This window comes from Botryllus schlosseri, chromosome 14 (genome assembly GCF_051294905.1).
Source record: "Botryllus schlosseri isolate E-star chromosome 14, Bs_hap1, whole genome shotgun sequence".
Classification (NCBI taxonomy): domain Eukaryota; kingdom Metazoa; phylum Chordata; class Ascidiacea; order Stolidobranchia; family Styelidae; genus Botryllus; species Botryllus schlosseri.
The window spans coordinates 8,483,077-8,500,902 of NC_137249.1; the positions used below are offsets into that span (position 1 = coordinate 8,483,077).

A 17,826-nucleotide genomic window follows, 5' to 3' on the forward strand; every position below is an offset into this window, starting at 1 on the left:
GCCGAGTAGCTATACGGCGTTTGGCGTCCGAAAAGTGAGACGCCGTATAGCTACTTGGCGTCTGAATTTGTCTAGCGTATAGGATCTTATATGAGGGTAGTCACTCTCAGGGATTGCTAGAGAGTCGAAGTTGGGAGCTTTAACCCCGACAGACAAAGGATGTCTGCTACATAGAACACTATGGTAGACGTCTTTAGATGCTTATGATTATCGAGTTTTCTTGCAGCAATGACAGCGATTGCTCTAACTGAGGATTTGACACACCTCATTAGAATCATAACAGAAGAACTTAATTGCGGTCTCTTCGAAATCAACACGTTCAAAACGTCAGAAAAGCTAAATGAGCATATCGAGGCGGTACACTGGGCTCATCGTGTACCTCACTATATCGACAACGAAGTGCAAGGTCTGTAAATATCTTACCCGAGTATATAGCCATGTCGCATTCCTTAGTGAAGAATCTCTACTCGATTGTGATTTATGGGTAATAGACTGAGTGTTAAAAAGCTTAATATTATCATGGCTTGCGATTACTTGAAAACTGGAATTCATGTTTTGAGGCAATTTTCAGAAAAATCTGAGACTTGAGAGTGAACCAATCTCTGCTGTGGTTAATCTCAAATTGCATTGTAACCGGTAGGCCTACCCAATGGATTCAGAAGTATTTATGTAAAGTTGATTAATTTTGAGGTAGGCTACTTATACCCATCAAATATTAGTTAGCAAGACATGTCAGCGGAGTCAGCCATGTTTCTCTCTTAACCAGCTCTCATAATTATGACATGTTAATTTCCAATTTTTGTGTAGACATAATTGCGCTAGTTCATGTTATGCATGATCAATTTGATTGGGAGAAATTTTTCCTTCAATATATTCTATCATTATACACTATAATCCACTCTCAACTACTTGGATAGGAGTGGAGAGTGGATAGGAGTGTGGTTGATTTGACATGGATTTACCCTTGTGTATCTAATTGTATTCACATATTCCAGGCTATATCGTACCATGCCGTTTGAAGTGTATGGAACGTATTGGTCAGGCCAGAGGCAGGAGTCACTACCACTGCCATACCTGCACTAAAGTTCCAAACAAACAAGGAAAGCAAGACTCGTCGTTTAAATCAACCAGCAGATAGCAAAAGTAAAAAGCAATGCACCAGATGCGACAAGTCATATGCAAGGTCTCATGGCTTGACAAGACATGAACGAGATGCCCACGGCCATCCATCAACCCTTCCTGCAGTTTGTATTGATCCGAAAAATGGTGTGTTTATGGTCTCGCAAGGATCATCAGGCCAAGCTGCTCCTTTGCACGTTACGAAGCATTTATTACGAAGCCTGATTGGGTGTGAAGACAAAGACTGTATATCAATTTTTGGGACCCTCAAGGACAAAAATCCCGGGGTCCAATGTGATCATTTAGATGCTGTAGAAAATGCACGTCCATGTGCAAACATTGATTTAGATGAAAAGGTTTTGAACACCCTCGTTGAAATGAAGCTAATATCAACCGCAACTAGTGAAAAATGCAGCAGTGAAAGAATGAGGAGTGTGCAATGCAATGCTCCACTCGTGGTGCATGCGAATTTTGAAGCATTCAATATTTCGAAGAAATACAAGTATTATTCCATCTTCACTGGCGAGACGACATACTATAGTCCTAGTGAAAGAGTGCGGGTGACATTTGACGTTGACGGAGGCTCATGGTCATGTCTGTGCTCATGGAAAACTGGAACATGCTTGCACATCACACTGGCAAAATGGTATGTGTTCCAGACTGAACCAGATCTCATATCATGTATGTCGAGGTAATCTTCATCGCATGACTTTCGAAGATTCCATAATTAATTTCCTAATATTTGATTTACAGTACTCAACCTCCTACTGATGACATGCAGTTGAATATGAAGTATTATCTCGAGCATAAACTGATCCCGGAAAAGATACCTAATGAATATTTGAAGGAAGGAATAATTTCAGAATTAACGCCAGAAGAAACTGTTTGTGCAAGGTGTGCTGGAGTTCTTGAAGTGAGCGGAATGCGAAAAGCTCAGATTTATGGAGTGGGTTGTATGTGGAAAGGTAATTGATTTTATTTTTCATTGCTGTAATTCTATATGCTATTCAATTGTATATTGAAGCTCCAAGAAGCTCTTTAAACATTGCTGTAGTGCAATATAGCTCAAGTTCATCAAATGAGGTTATTTCATTCTGTTCTCAATCCGATAAATTTTAGGAGTCTGTATCAAGGAAAAGTCTTGCAATTCGTGTGGCTGGCAGGTTCGATTCCAGAATTACAAGTCTGGTGTGCATAATTTTGACGGTCATATATTACTGACGCTGCGACTATGTATGCACTTGAAGAATGGGATTCAGGTATCTTAATTCCATATCTAGTTCTTGCCATTCCATGCATGTGTTTACTGTCTTCCAGAATCACATTTCAGTGGGAGCCAATCTTGCATCCCTGTTTTCTGATGAAATTCCGACAAACAAATTAAGAAATGCATTTCTCCATTTTTTGGCTCTGCAGGACATGAGTGATAGTTTCGCCTGTCTAAAATGTGGCAATTCCCCATCCATAGTCGTAGGGGATGGCAATTGGAAGAATACATGTGCTATTGACGGTATGTTTGAATTTCAATGGTTCTGCATCACTCATTGAATTTCCTGTATGAATTTTATTACAGTGGATGCTACCAAGAGAGATGTGCAATTTGAAGACACTGTAAATATTGAGGATTCTTGGATGGCATATCGAAAAGAAATTATTGGCCGAGGATTCTGTGGTAATTAAATTTTTCGGAGCTGATAACAGAGGATCCATTCTAGATCAACACCAGGGTTGTAACCAAGTCACAAGGCTCCGAGTCACAAGTCAATCTCACTTTTATATTTTTGACTCGAGTCAAGTCGAGTCATTTTCAATTCCCACCGAGTCAAGTCCGAGTGCAAGTCAGCGAACAGAGGATCGAGTCCGAGTCGTGGTATTATGACTCGAGTCCGAGTCCAAGTCATCGTGTTGACTGCTCAGTTTCCAGTTAAAGTCTTCCTAAACCCACTTTTTTAACTCTGTTTGGTGATATTGAATGGTTCGCATTTATAATATATCAATTTTCCTCACTTTTAGCAGTTTCTGGTCGCATTCTCAAGCACCAGTACCAATAAACGAAATCCCAATAGTGTGTTTGCTTCGAAATTACAATGAAATGTCGGTCTTCGCCGTCTGAATTTCGAGTCAATGACTTGCTTCGAGTCATGCGCAATGACTCGAGTTCAAGTCGAGTCAATACACAGATTGACTCGAGTCGAGTCATTTCCGTATTTTGAGAAAATGACTTGAGTCGAGTCGAGTCATCCGAAAATCGTGACTCGAGTCTGACTCGAGTCATTACAACCCTGATCAACACAGATGCCTTTAAGTTCAGACATATCATTCAACAACAGATTAGTGACTGTATTGTTTTATAGGAACGTCCGCCAATCCGTGGAAGGTGAAAATAAGCCACGACAGTGTCGCACCTTGGATGGCAAAAAGCTGCAGGTCATCAGATCTTCTTTTGAATACGGAACACCGGAAAGGCACTCTTATTAAAAGACCCTTCGAAAAGTCCAAACTGAATGCAGCTCCAACAACAGAGGACGAGATACTTCTGACTTTAAACAATCCTTCGGTATGATCGAAATCCTAGTAGCAATTGTATGATACACTTCATTTGCATATTCAGAACACACTTGGTGACTTGCGTGACATCTGTCAAAAAGTGGGAATAAATGACACGGGAAGCAAAGGAGATTTGATTAATAAAATTAATGAACTACTACTGTTCAAAACGATCACCTCGAAAATGTTCAAGAGCATTACCAAATGTGGTGGTAAACTTTCTATACCATACTAGACTCCACAGGCGACTGGAGTAACTCGACTATTATATTCTATTAACTTGGCAGGGGGAATAGTCCATCTCCGATGTCCATGTGGCATATGTGTTTATTTTAAATATGTATTACGTCAAGAAAGTGCACGAGATTATGTTGATGCTTTGTTGTCATTCAAACATCAACCCCGAGTCATAATTTCGGACATTGCCTCTCAGGTAAGTGGAAATCTCATAAATCATCAGTCATTCTTATGTGCGTCACAATCATTTGCCGTTCTCTAGATTGCCCACCATGGGGAAAATCGCTCTCCGGGCATGTTCTCGCCATTCAGAGGAATGCTATTTGAATGCACTCCAGATAACATCAAGAAGGAGTCAGAGGGTCATCTTGATCCAATTTCAATACGCTTGGACGAAACTCCTGGGACTTTCTACTCTCTCGGTGATCGTTTCCATCAAAAATCAAAGAAAAAGTCTGCTGAGAAGTCATTCAGAGATATGAAATACTGTAAAGACCTGGCTCTTGTTAACACAAGTATTGCTGAGCAGCAAAATGCTATCATGGCACGAGACCGGTCAGTGAATTGTGTGTGTGCCACATATAGAATAGCACTAGCTAAAACATTGGGTATTTCAGGCATTTTCTTTGCAATATGGATCCGGTAAATTTCATATTTCTGTCGAGAGTTTCCCTGCATCTTCAAAATATGAAGATTAACGAAAGATATATGAAAAAGACCAAGAGACATTTCTCCAAGCCTGTTGTCCTCGCAGATGATGGCCGTGCGACACTGGCTATGAAAGGTAGTAGCTGCAAATTCCATCTGTGACTTTGTTTCATCATGAAGTCAAATTTTGATTTTCCAGTGTATTTAATATGGACTTGTTACCCACAGATGATGGACCAGTTGGAAAACTGCCCGGCAATGTAGCTACTTGCTCCTTCTACGACCGGTCTGCCAATTCTGCAACGGTGTCACGAACTGATAAAAAAGCCACTATTCCTCCCACTGTCACCAACCCTGTACAAGCATCAAGTGGTAGTAATGTTCCCGCTCGTCTCACTATTGCTACTGTGACTGTTCCGTCGCATGTTGATTCTGTTACTAATTCCATATCTGTTGATTCATGCTATGACAAATTGTCTCAGCCGAAAACGGAATCTTGCTCCATTGTTGCAAGAGATGCATTTGAAAATTCTGTGGACAAAAATGCCACAAAATGCAAAGATATCCAGATACTTCCATTCAAATTCACAGGTATGTTTCTTTATATTTCATGTTGGTAATTTTATCGTACTGATGATAATACTCTTTTTAGAAATAAATTCACTTTTTACGTCGGCGCATAAAGCAAATAGGATTGAAGCTGTCGTGAATCGGCTACCTGTATCCACACAAGACATGCTGCTTTTGAATGGATGTGGCTGGCTAAATGATACGGTCATTTGCTCTGCTGTCATTTTCATGACGACTTATTGATCTTGTTATCTCATAAATTTCAGTTGATGGATTGTATTCTTTTTGCTCTCAATGAAAAAGTAAGTCATTGCCTTGCTCAAGTTTTTTGTTGCTGAAAGCTATTTAAAGCTTGTAATTTCAGTCGGAAGGTCATACAATGGTTGTTTCCTGTCTGCTAGCTACTAATTGGTTTGTTGCTGGGAAATTTGCCTCTGGCAAAAAGAAAACAGTATGTGTAATAGTAACAAGACTTTTGAATATTCTCTAATTTAGTGATTCACTCTAGAAAGAAGCAGCTACAAAATCTTTTGTAGCGCCACTTAATGTTCGTTGTGGCGGAACTGGTGTGGGCAGGGGCAACCATTGGATTCTTTTGTTAAGCATGTTCCATACCTGTCAGATTCTACCTTGATATTGTAAGTTTGTGAAACTCATTGCTTCTCACCCCTTCCACCCATGTTCTGTCTCGTCAATATATTCTGTATTAGTGTAATGTATGTATATACTCTTTCAGGTATCTGACGTTGCATCAAATATGGTTCTACTATACGATCCAATGGGCCACGAGGATCGCTATGGGAATGTCTTGCAACAGTTTGAGTAAGTTGATGAGGTCGTATTCAAGAGACATATTTCATTTCTGTATTAATCCAGCGAATTTATACGAACGTACTCAAGAAGAGAATCAGTTGCGAGATATACAGGATTAATAAGGACCGGTGTTCAAAATGACGGATTTAATTGTGGAGTCCTTGCTTTGAAGGTTTGTGATGCGTTCATGTATTGAGATTTGAGAAAATTAATTTGCAATCAACTGACACTTAATAGGCTGCCAAACTCTACTTAACCACTGGATTATCAATCCCCGATGCAAACCTGGATTTTGATCATTCTCAACAAGCTTGCGAAAGCTACCGCCAGCAGTTTGGTCAAATTTTGCTTGATGCGACGGGTATGCTGGTCCATGTCAGGTTAAAACCATATTAAATACGTTGCATGTTTCTCCCGCAGATGAGAAAGAATTGGAAGATTATTGCATTAAATGCGGTAGTCAAGACCCCCCAAAAAAAGACATGAAATGGGTATGCAATTACGAGATTACATTCGTCGGGTATATTGATTCTAACTTGTTTCCAGGTTGCGTGTGACGGCTGTGGTCGATGGACACACGAGGACTGTTGCCCGGGACAGCGGATACCTGATCCTGATGATGATTTTTATTGCATGCTATGTACTGTGGTGTGAATTCTGATGCTTCTATATTTTACTGTGGTTTCGTTGCCTGTTTCTCAGTCAATTTTACTGTGGTTCCACTGCTGATTTCTTATTGACGTTTACTGTGGTTTGATTGCATATTTCTCTGACTTTTACTGTGTTTCCACTGCTTATTTCGTTGTGACTTTTACTATGGTTGCAATGCATATTTCTCAGTCATTTTTACTGTGGTTCCACTTCTTATTTCTCGATGACTTTTACCGTGGTTTCATTGCCTTCTGCTGTGGTTTCGTTGCCCATTTCATATTGTGGTTTCATTACATGCTGTATCTGCAGACTTGGGTCTGAAATTCATTGCGAGTGTACAAATATGGGGTGGTGACCGGGTTGCAACCGATTCACTAGGTTTCAAGAAGTCAAGTCGAGTCGTTTTCAATTCAACGGCGAGTCAAGTCCGAGCAATCCCCAACGAGTCAAACCTGAGAGCAATGGGTCGAGTCCAAGTCATGGTGTTTACTGTTCCCCATAGAGTTCAGCTTCAGATCACTTCTGTGGAACTCGCGGGGGTGATATCGAAGGTCTCGGATAATTTTTATCTTCATTTTTTCCATTCTAAACATGGTTATTGTAACAGATAAAAGGCAGGTTTGAGCCTATTTATCAGTCCCGATATACCATTCTTAAAAAGTCATACAATGAGTAAATCCATTTTTAAGAAAGTGAGTCGAGTCATGACTCGATTCATTGCAACCGTGGGCGGTGATACAATAATTTGATACAGCTGAACATGCAATAGATCATTTGGGATTCTGCCACCGCTTATTATGACAAAAATTTTACAACTTGCAATCTTAGATATCACATAGTTGCGAGAACTTGATAGTCGCACCATGAAATGATTAGGCCTCTGCTCAGTTTACCGAGACACCAATCGGGGGCAAACGCCGTATAGCTACTCGGCGTCTGAACATAACAGAGGCCAAACGCCATATAGCTACTCGGCGTCTCACCATAACAGACGCCAAACGCCGTATAGCTACTCGGCGTCTGAACATCACAGACGCCAAACGCCGTATAGCTACTCGGCGTCTGAACATAACAGACGCCAAACGCCGTATAGCTACTCGGCGTCTCACCATAACAGACGCCAAGCGCCGTACAGACATTTGGCCGCCGCTCGGCGTTTGGCGTCTGGCGTTTGGCCTCTAAGCGGGTTTAACCCCTACTCCAGTGTAAACAATGGATCACTAGGACGAGCTTTTGGCGCCAGCAAGTGTATGAATGTCTCTCATTGAATGAATTGTTCATTTGGCCAGAACCACACCAAATCATACAGAAATCAGAAATGTGGTTTGAGAACCCCTGAAAATAGTATACCGTGACCTTGCCAGAATATTATGTCATAGAGCAGTGGTTCCCAACCGGTGGGGAATTCGATGGTTTCTAGTGGGGAATAGACGCATTTGCTAAACATTATATGCAGGATAATCTACACCAGGGGTTCTCAACCCGCGGCCCGCGGGCCGCATGCGGCCCGCAGACGCTTTTTCTGTGGCCCGCGAGATCTTTCAATATGATCGCAATTACTACCGGCACAGTATTGTTGCATACGGTATCAATTTAGCTACTAAAGCTCTCTTATCGCTCCGTGTCTGTTTAGTTTGATTTATTCTCATTCTTCAATGTTTTCTGGTTTCTTGATATATGGTCGAGTTTAGATTCTTATTGTTCTGAATAGGTCTTCGGACAGTTCCATCTCGAGTTACACATATCACCTGATGTAGGAAAAATACGTTGCTAGCTAGGTCTCAGGCTAAGCAATCCATATTTTGAGGCATTGTTGAGATTGCCGACGACGTTAAAAACGCATGGTTCAAAATTGCTTGGTGTATCGCTAAACCCAAGAAATCTGTTAGAAAAGGTTTTTCTCCAACAAAGCGTTACCATAATGTGCGAATCTCCGCTGTTTCCGGAATTTAGCAGCAAGGACAACTTCACCTAACAAATTTCGAAGCTGCAGTTGTCTGATTCAACCGTGACTAGAAGAGTAACAGAAATGTCAGTTAATCTTTTGTCGCATGTTTTGAAACACGTTGCCCCGTAGACTACTTTAACCTAGCATTGGACAAAATCTACGGACATTACAACGCTAATTGTATTGGGGTATTCTATCAGAGTGGATATATTTGTAGACGTAATGCTGGCTGGGCAAACGTGGGGAGAGGGGACTAGCAAACAACATCAACTTAACAAAGCTGACTTCTGTAACTATTGGTGCAGGGCATCAGCCATGGAAGGGAAGGAGAATGGTTGATTGGTTTGCTCAGAAATTACCCCGGACATGACACTTCTTCTCATATCACTGAGAGCCCAAAGTGACAATGGCCTCTGTAGAGTAAAAGTTGCCGTAGTTTTATACTTGCTCGCTCACGCATTGCAACAGAGAGTTCAGTTCTCTGGTGCAAGGGTTTGAAGGTGCACAACATACCGACTTGGGAACGAATGCAATGCACGCTTCATGAAGGGATTTACTTGTTCCGTCAGAAGATGACACAATCTCACTAGAAACAGCAACTATAAGCTTACGAACGCTGTCCATTATACTGTAGAATGCATACAAACAAAATGCCCAAACACGACTATGGTAAATAGGCTATATCAGCCTAAATATAGAAGTATAGTCCACAAATATACGGTAATAATGTTCTGCGGCCCGCAGTGCTTTTTGTTGTTAAAATGCGGCCCGTTACGCAAGGAAAGTTGAGAACCCCTGATCTACACCATGGGGTCACCAACCTTTTTGCAACCGAGGGCTACTTTTAGGTAATGATTGAAGCGGCGGGCTACTATTTACTCCCGCCGTTTACCCATACCACACTTAATTTCCGCTTTGATATTCATAGCACTGGGCAGGCCTGGGCATCATGTTATCTGTTTCTATAGCAGTCAGTGGGAAGCCTGGCATTGTTTGATATCAACTAGTGCGCTGCACTCTGGTATTTAACTTGACACTGCAATTCTGAGTGAGCGCTCCAGATGTGCATTAATTAAGCGTGTTTTGTGTTTGTTTTTGATGAAGTTCATGTCCGAAAAGGCTGATTCACAACGATAAGTTGAACCATAGACGCTTGCAACCTTCATAGCTGCTGCGCATAAGAGATGAGCGGATTTGAAATTTCTATGTCCTAATCCAATCCAAATCCGAACCTTCAAATCCAAATCCTAATCCATAAATTTTTCATAATCAAGTCCATGTCCAATCCTAATCCGATTCCAACTGGAAATTCAGAAAAAATACTAATTTATGCAACAGTAGGATTCGAAAATTTTCTTTCACAACCAACGATTCACTTGATTCAAGATAACTTAGTAACCATAAGTACATTAATAACTGATCTGAATAAAGTTTGTTGCCATTCGCCGCACGACATTTCAATCTCCCCGAAAATAGCTAAATCCAATCCAAATCCTAATCCGTTCTGAAAAAAATGTCTAATCCAAATCCGACAAAATTTCACAAATCCTGTTTTTTCAAAACCTAATCCTAATCCATGCTCATCTCTGCTGCGCATACACCACTGTCCTTTTCCGTATCAACAATGCACCAAACGTTTGCTGCAGACTGAGATGGGGGTCATTTTGTAGTGTTACAATTTCAATCTCCAACTGTTCAGCATCCAGGTATTACAAGATTTCATTATACCGGACAGCAGCAACGATTACAGAAAGTTAGAAACATGATCTATCAAACAGTGTTGAGTGTAACAGAAACAAGCTGTGACAAAAGATGCAATATGTAATGGGTATACACTACAGATATCGAAAATCTGCTAGTACTTCACGGCTATCTGACTCCGAATAGTAATATTGTGTATTACTTTGGCATTGTCCTGGTCGTCGAGCTATCGCAACGAAACCCCCTACCATTTCAAGAAGACCGTGGACGGCATTCCGTCATGTCACCTTTATAGGCAATGCGCCGTATCTTGAATTTCTGGTGATTCTATCACATACATCTATATATATATCACTTATTGTAATTGAAGATATTTTTAAGTGTTTATATATGTAAGTTCGGAAGTATTGGAACAAGAATAGCCGAATCAATCAATCTATATATTTAAAAGCTCACTGGTAATAATCTGACGAACATTGGTAAATGCTGCTATTCCACCTATTTTTAGAATGGGCTCGCGGGCTACTCATCTAGTCCCCGCGGGCTACCTGGTGCCAGACATGGGGTGATTACTTCATGAATGTAATCGATTGCGATTACGATTACTTCAGAATCACGCGATTACGATTACGATTACGATTACAGCAAAATCAGGAACTAGTCGATTACGATTACGATTACATTGGAAAAGTAATCACGATTACTCACGATTACATTTGTTTTGCTTCTTATGGCTACAATCTTAAGGGATATATTGGAAGACATCACAAGGATTGCGATGAAAGGGCTTAATGAGATATCAAGTCTCTTCATACATCATGCGTCATTTGCTTATTACGTCATAATATACCAATTGCCCAACTTTATTGGGATGATTTATCGCACCCAGCGATTTGCATAATTGCCAGGTCTTTACCTGCCGCGCCCCAAATTCCTTAATAGGGTGGGGAGCGTGCTCGAAGGGGACTCAAAAGTATTTCGTAAACCAACCTAAATTATAGAGTATTTTCGAAAATTTAATTAATTCTTTAAAATGTTCTTCGAGCTTCGTGATTCAAATGTCTCCAGTACAGGGGTCGCCAACGCGGACCAAATGAGTCGCCCGCGGTCGCTGTAGCAAATATTCAATTGAAAGATTTGAAAGTTGAGGCTGGTTTCATATGAGCAGCAGTTGAACATTGGTCGGCCGACCCCAAGGAATATACCAACGCAGTCGCTCGGGGCATTGTTCGTCTTCGCCCACGCGGCGGCTCAACGGGAATCTATAGTTAATATTCCCGACTCTCGACGCGGAGATTTGCGCTTTGGCGCGCACTGCAGCAACGCAACTGAGCTCGGAGGAGCTGGTGTGAGTCCTGGCGAGTGAGCGTTTTTTGTTCTTGGTAAGGGCCGGAAACCCGGCCCAGTGCTCTGATGGTCTTACTCTAAGTGAATAAATCCAACGGAGCACGGATAAACGGCGGGAGTAAGTGGTAACCCGTCGGTCGTCGCAATAATCAGTACAAACTACACAAGATGTAGTTTTTAGTTTCAAAACGGTTGGTGACCAGCTGCTCCAGTGGATAGCTGGGTTTGAAATGCATAGGCCTACCTCTCCCGTCAAGAAAAAACATGCATCATAGGCTATTTTATGGGAACAGGCATTTCGGAGCCGGTCATTACCGCGCCACGATCCCACAACACACCAAAAGACATATGCAGTTTCAGCCAACACGCAACTCCACGGGATGTGATACCAAAGAAATACCTTGGCCGAAACTTAGGGTATTCGTCCATTGTCAATAGCCGCGCTGGGTGGGCGTGACTAATAATAGTCCTGTTCTTCCAATCTGAGCCCGCAATGCAAATGCCACCCGGTGCATCCACATAGGAATAAAGTATGACAATTTGCGTGTGCGTCTCACGAAAGATATTCTTTTAGTCTTCTACGTTTGGGCGAGTACAATATCTTTTGATAAATCAACAGACTGGAGGTCACGAATTAACAACCTACAATAACGTAATTATAACAACATACCAGATGCTATAATTATGAATTACGTGCCCCAGCTGTACAGGTAAATCTGACACTCGGGGCTGAGAGAGGTTAAAAATGAATAGTAATTTAATGCAATGACCAATATTATTGACGAAATTCAGTTTTGAAAATTGACCAACGGTTGGACTGAGGGACGAATTGCTGTTGGTTCTGATTCTAGCTACAACCAACGCTAATATGTCAGGCTATATAAGCGGATGGTTATGGCGGCAGGTCCAAATGCTGAGTAAGGAACTGTAAAATAACGATTGGCGCCCGTTTCAAGTAGTTATATGAGAATAAGATGTAGTGAACATAAAAATTCTGCCCTCAACTTAATACAGATACTGCGAGCTGCTGTTACGAGAAACGGCTAAGCACGGCTCGGTTATGATATATATCAGCAGCTGTGTATTTGTAATGATTCGTTGTGGAAATTGCAATGTTTTATTCGACGAGTACAAAATTCCGAATTTTTGTCAAGGGTACGTGCGTACGTAGGCCTACGCTCGCTAAGCAGCAACGTCGAAACTGCGTTTACCTTAGCACAAACAAACATCAATACATAAGTTACTATTTGAAACTACAGGCAGAGTGGTGATCAATATCCTGCTGCGAGGTGGGGGCTTCTCTAGTGTATTGATAACCTGATACACCACGGGAGGTGTTCTTACAATCATACTGCAATGTCCATCGCATGTCTGTTTACTATGTGTGGATACTTCTTACGCAATGACGAGCAGAGCTAATACTTCTGACGTAACAATGAGTAGTGGCGTTTGAAAATCGGACGTTTGTGCTATCGCTAACGTGGTATATTATCTCATTCTTGTTCACGAATATTCAGTTTATGTCATAGTCCTTGTACAAATAAAAAGTAATCGTTCTTTCTCAAAGAAATCGATTAGATATGGGAAGTAGTCGATTACGATTACGATTACTTCGGATTTTTTTCGAATGTAATCGATTGCGATTACGATTACTTCAAAATGCTGTAATCGTCGTAATCGATTACGATTACTAATCGCGATTACCCCATGTCTGCCTGGTGCCCGCGGGCACCGGGTTGGTGACCCCTGGTCTACACATTTACGGAGACACATGCGCGATTACCGTTACCAGTTAACCGTTCTGGAATGTATGTATCAAAAATTAAATTGCGTGTTGTTCACAAAAACTCATTTTAACACTGGATAACCAATATCGTAGGCCCATTTACATGACGGTTTAAAGGGGCACTGCGCTCTAAAAATGATGTGGTCTTAAATTGAAGAAAAAAAATAAAGAAACATTTTGGCCGCAACCATTTTCTTTAGAACGCCAACGTAAAGGAGCTTCAATTTAATGAAATTTCCACAGGACCAGAACGCTTCAGCGGTCGCGGCTGCGCGTCATTTCTTAACCCGTTACATGGCACTATCGAATGTAAACATTATATTACAATAAGCCCATTTACATGGCCGTTTGGGTCAGCTTCGAAGCTGACTCGTCAATCCGACTCTCTCGTTTTTGAAAAAGAGAAAAAGGCAGACGGCTTCAATCCGTCTTGAGCTCAATCCGTTCCGCAGAGTCGCTTGGAGACGACTTGAACAGTACCGGTACTTGAAAACGAATCCAGACGACAGCAACATACCAACATTTCATGTTCATATTTCACGAAACCGGCACGTATTTCAAATGGGTGAATATGAAGGCTCTATCAGTACATGATACTGCTTTTATAATATGCAGTTGGTCTTATTTGTTCAGCGTCACAACTTATGAAGCGAGTACAGCCAACAATATAACTCGCACAACTCACAATCAGAAAGAATATATACACGGTGTATCTGGTCATTCTAGAATTGTGTTGAAGTATTTCTGGATATCTCAACTGCCGTAGCACATTCCCGAGCTGAATCCCACAGTGCTGTGTATCACTCGAGCTGCGATAAACATGACCATGTAAACGCGATCACTTTGGCAAGCCGTCTCGTGACGTCGCTCCAAGACGACTTGGCTTCAAGACGACTTGACCATGTAAATGGGCTTAATGATTACATTCGATAAGGGCACGATGCCTTCACCGAGGCACTTGCCCTACGCGATTAGTCAGTCTCGCTGAGAACGAACTTTAGATAGTTGTCAGCCAATGTTACGAAGTAAATATGTTTACACGCCAAGGCGGTTTAGATACGGCTTTGAACAAACGATGTTGCGATGTTGTTATGAAAAGTTGCGCGTGACGTTGGTCACCAATTCCTCTCTGGCGATATATACCGGTATGCTTTTTGTGTAGGCTGAGTTGTGGGTTCGAAGCTTCGAAGCTGACTCGTCGATCCGACTCTCTCGTATTCGATGAAGAGAGAAAGGCAAACTGCTTCAAGTCGACTCGAGCCTCAAGCTGTCGTGTAATATGGTTTACGATCGGCTTGAGTATTCGGCTCGGCCATCGGATCCGGCGATTTTCGTTCGACGGCGCTGGTTTTTGCCGCGCGGGCTCATGGCATCGTAATTCATGTTTTTCATCTGTTGTTGAAAAATTGGGCAAACATGGCAAGGAAAGGTGGGGTTACTTTGTAAGTGTTCGCTTGTTTACGATGGAATGCATGTAATACACCAGTACCGGTGTGTTATGACAGTTTTATTAGCGATTCCCTATGTGTTCTTTGATATTTGGCTGCGACGCTTCTATCTGTAGTAGCCTAGTTGCTGTAATCAGTTACATAAAATGGCAAACAAGGTGAAACGTTACATCTGTATTTCTACTTCTCAGACTACAGTTCGGAAGATATGTGGATTGTACCGGTATATACAATTCGACTACGACATGCATATGCAAAATGCATAGTGAACCGATTGAAGAAACGGCTGTGCAGTGTGCTCCATCGATACGGGAATACATGAACGATTGCTGCATTTCATACATACTGTTCCACTGGCTAAACTGATGTGAGCGCGCGTGTGATGGGATGGAGCTGGTGTCTCTCCCGGGAGGATGATATGGAGATTTGTGACGCTCCTGGTGATGATGAAGCGCAGTGGTGTTGGGATTATTGCTTTGTTTTTAGTTCTGGGTTATAGTGATCTGCTGACAGTTTTTATAGACGTTCTTGGTATTGTTAACTTCCTATTTGGTATATCATGCCGACAAGATGCTTCAATAAAGTCTCTGCAGTAGTTGCTGTATCGTGACTCTTGAGTCACCCGCATACATGGGGTAGTCTGTTACAGAGGATCGGCCGAACAACTAGAGGCCACATGGGGTTTGAAAGTGGGTCACTTGAGTGGTAATGACCTTATTTTAATCGCATCGACAAGTGATGCCTGAAATATCAAAACAGTCGTTACTCCCGCCTAATCCACAGCCCATCTTCGTTGATGCCGAAAAAGCTAGCTGATAACTTATAGGCTACTTGTTGTTTTCCTCTACAATCATGATATGAACAAGATTATTTTCCTCTACAAATATCGATATTATGAGTATCTCATCATTCTCGTTAATTTCGAGGATAAGAAACGTTTCAGAGTACGACCAAACACACATTGCGTTGTACCTTTGCCCACCAGACTTACTACGAATATATATTTGTAAGGGGTAAAGCGGTCGTCCACGATACAGCTTCCTGAAGGATCACGTAAACAGGGCCCGCGCTTTTACGAGTCAGCTCGGAGATGAGGCGTGACGTCACCGGAGACGACCTGAACGCCAAGTCGAGTCGAACATGTAACCAGGCCTTATGATGGCGTCACCAACGCATCCAGTACGACCAGTATGACATGAAATATTGAGGGTAACCGGTATCGGCTCACAATACGTTTTATGTCGCGGTAATGGGCAATTGTCCTGCCTACTGGCGTGGTTGTGTGTCGTGTGTACTCAGACAAGCATATAGCTGCTCCGTAATGACAAAAGTTAGAAGGAAATACGACGATAGTTTTTAGTAGTGGGGAATGAAGACTCTGAATAATTCTTAAAGGTGAAGGAAGACAAAAAGGTTGGGAACCACTGTTATAGAGTCAAAGTACTAGTCCATCCCCAAGATTACCGGACCACGACCTGACCTATCGATCTCGCCTTCCATGACATGCCACCCCATTTTTTGTCGCTTGCTTTTTTCTGTGCAATCTTCCTTTACTTTTCATTCATTATAGGCCTACTGCTATACTAGATAGAAGGACCTGGTGCATATTGCAAGCGGGTTAGAGATGTATAGAAGATCCTGGAGAGCAAAACTCAAACACGATATGCTGATAATATAATATAATAATATAATAATATCGTTGGGTTATATTTTTCATCTGAACAAGTCCCATGCAGACAATGTACAATGCGATAAGACACAATGCGATGTCATGAACAGATAGGAGGATGTCGAACGACAAGCATCAGTAGCGATCCTTTACTCTAACATCCACCTCGGCCTAGAGTGCCCGATCATAGCCTTAAGGCTATGGCCCGATGTCACAGTACTTTTCGATGTTGATCTTTTTTTTTGAAGCCGCGGCCCTTTCTACTAGTTCTTTCCATTCCCTGTGAGTGCTTTCTTTCGTCGGGTCTTTTACTGGGCTTTTTTGTCGCCGTAAGAACGGCAACGGAAGAGGAGGCCAGATAAACCTCCGACGGGAATCGAACTGGATCCGCCAGATTGGTGGGCGCCTATCGTAACATAACATAACATGGTTGGGTTATATTTTTGATCTGAACAAGTCACACACAATGTACAATGCGATAAGACACAATGCGATGTCATGAACAGATAGGAGGATGTAGAACGACACGCATCAGTAGCGATCCTTTACTCTAACATCCACCTCGGCCTAGACCCTAGAGTGCCCGATGTCACAGTTCTTTTTCGATGTTGATCTCTTTGAAGCCGCGGCCCTTTCTACTAGTTCTTTTCCATTCATTGTGAATGCTTTCTTTCGTCGGGTCTTTTTCTGGGCTTTTTTGTCGCCGTAAGAACGTAACGTAACCACTGCACTATCTCCCCCGCCTCCTCTTTATATCGTCTAGGCCAAGATGGGTGTCTGATTCCACAGAATACTCCAAGTCGCTTCGACACCTTCCTATCTTTTCATTGTATCGCATTTTGGGGTGCATTTAACTGGCAAAATTGCTAATAAACCAATGATGATGATGAAGTATATGCTGACATCGCTGACATCTCTGATATTGTCAACATCGCTCACGTCGCCAATTTATGTGCACCCAAAATAAGTTATATGTCAGACACGCAACGTAACAACTAACAAGCCTCAGCCTGCAGGACGCCAGAGATGAGCATTGGATTGGACTTGGATTGGACAGGATCAGGATTATGGGTTATTTTCGTCGGTACCGGATTGGACCGGATTGTGATTTTGAAAAAAAAATGTCGGATCCGGATTGGACCGGATTGTGATTTTTCAAAAATAGGTTGGACTTGGATTTTGAGCATTTTCGAAATCCGGACTCGGGCACGTTGGTTTCGTAACCAGAAGTGAGGGGTGGCTGGAGAGAAGAATTATTGCAAGTGTTGCCAATGGGAGACATTCATACACTTGGGGGCGCCAAAACCTCGTCCTAGTGATCCATTGCTTACATTGGATACCG

At 42.0% G+C, this 17,826-nt stretch overlaps 3 protein-coding genes and 1 long non-coding RNA gene across 6 annotated transcripts in view; 3 read left to right on the plus strand and 1 right to left on the minus strand.

The window, feature by feature from the left end:
• Window positions 1–17,826, minus strand: part of LOC145455998 (ephrin type-A receptor 4-like) — a 200,124-nt gene that overhangs the window by 75,974 nt on the left and 106,324 nt on the right. The window lies entirely within an intron of this gene.
• On the plus strand, window positions 1,150–5,713 carry LOC145455637 (uncharacterized). 2 transcript variants are annotated; one of them, XM_080333618.1, is made up of 14 exons: window positions 1,150–1,810; window positions 1,873–2,084; window positions 2,239–2,378; window positions 2,437–2,629; window positions 2,693–2,791; window positions 3,474–3,676; window positions 3,731–3,878; window positions 3,954–4,099; window positions 4,166–4,458; window positions 4,521–4,687; window positions 4,780–5,142; window positions 5,204–5,325; window positions 5,388–5,423; window positions 5,486–5,713. In XM_080333618.1, exons 1-14 carry the CDS (start codon window positions 1,275–1,277, stop codon window positions 5,609–5,611), a joined length of 2,784 nt encoding a protein of 927 aa, XP_080189744.1. In that variant the 5' UTR covers window positions 1,150–1,274; the 3' UTR covers window positions 5,612–5,713. The 2 variants fall into 2 exon arrangements, 1 of the variants encoding a protein (XP_080189744.1); XR_013920382.1 differs by having other exon boundaries at window positions 1,151–1,810; window positions 5,204–5,423; window positions 5,486–5,572; window positions 5,630–5,656.
• Window positions 5,759–6,893, plus strand: LOC145455638 (uncharacterized). Its single transcript, XM_080333619.1, has 5 exons — window positions 5,759–5,943; window positions 5,998–6,106; window positions 6,172–6,295; window positions 6,355–6,425; window positions 6,481–6,893. Exons 1-5 carry the CDS (start codon window positions 5,840–5,842, stop codon window positions 6,586–6,588), a joined length of 516 nt encoding a protein of 171 aa, XP_080189745.1. The 5' UTR covers window positions 5,759–5,839; the 3' UTR covers window positions 6,589–6,893.
• LOC145456408 (uncharacterized) lies at window positions 14,688–15,410 on the plus strand. Its single transcript, XR_013920598.1, has 2 exons — window positions 14,688–14,809; window positions 15,014–15,410. It is a non-coding gene; the product is annotated as an uncharacterized LOC145456408 (long non-coding RNA).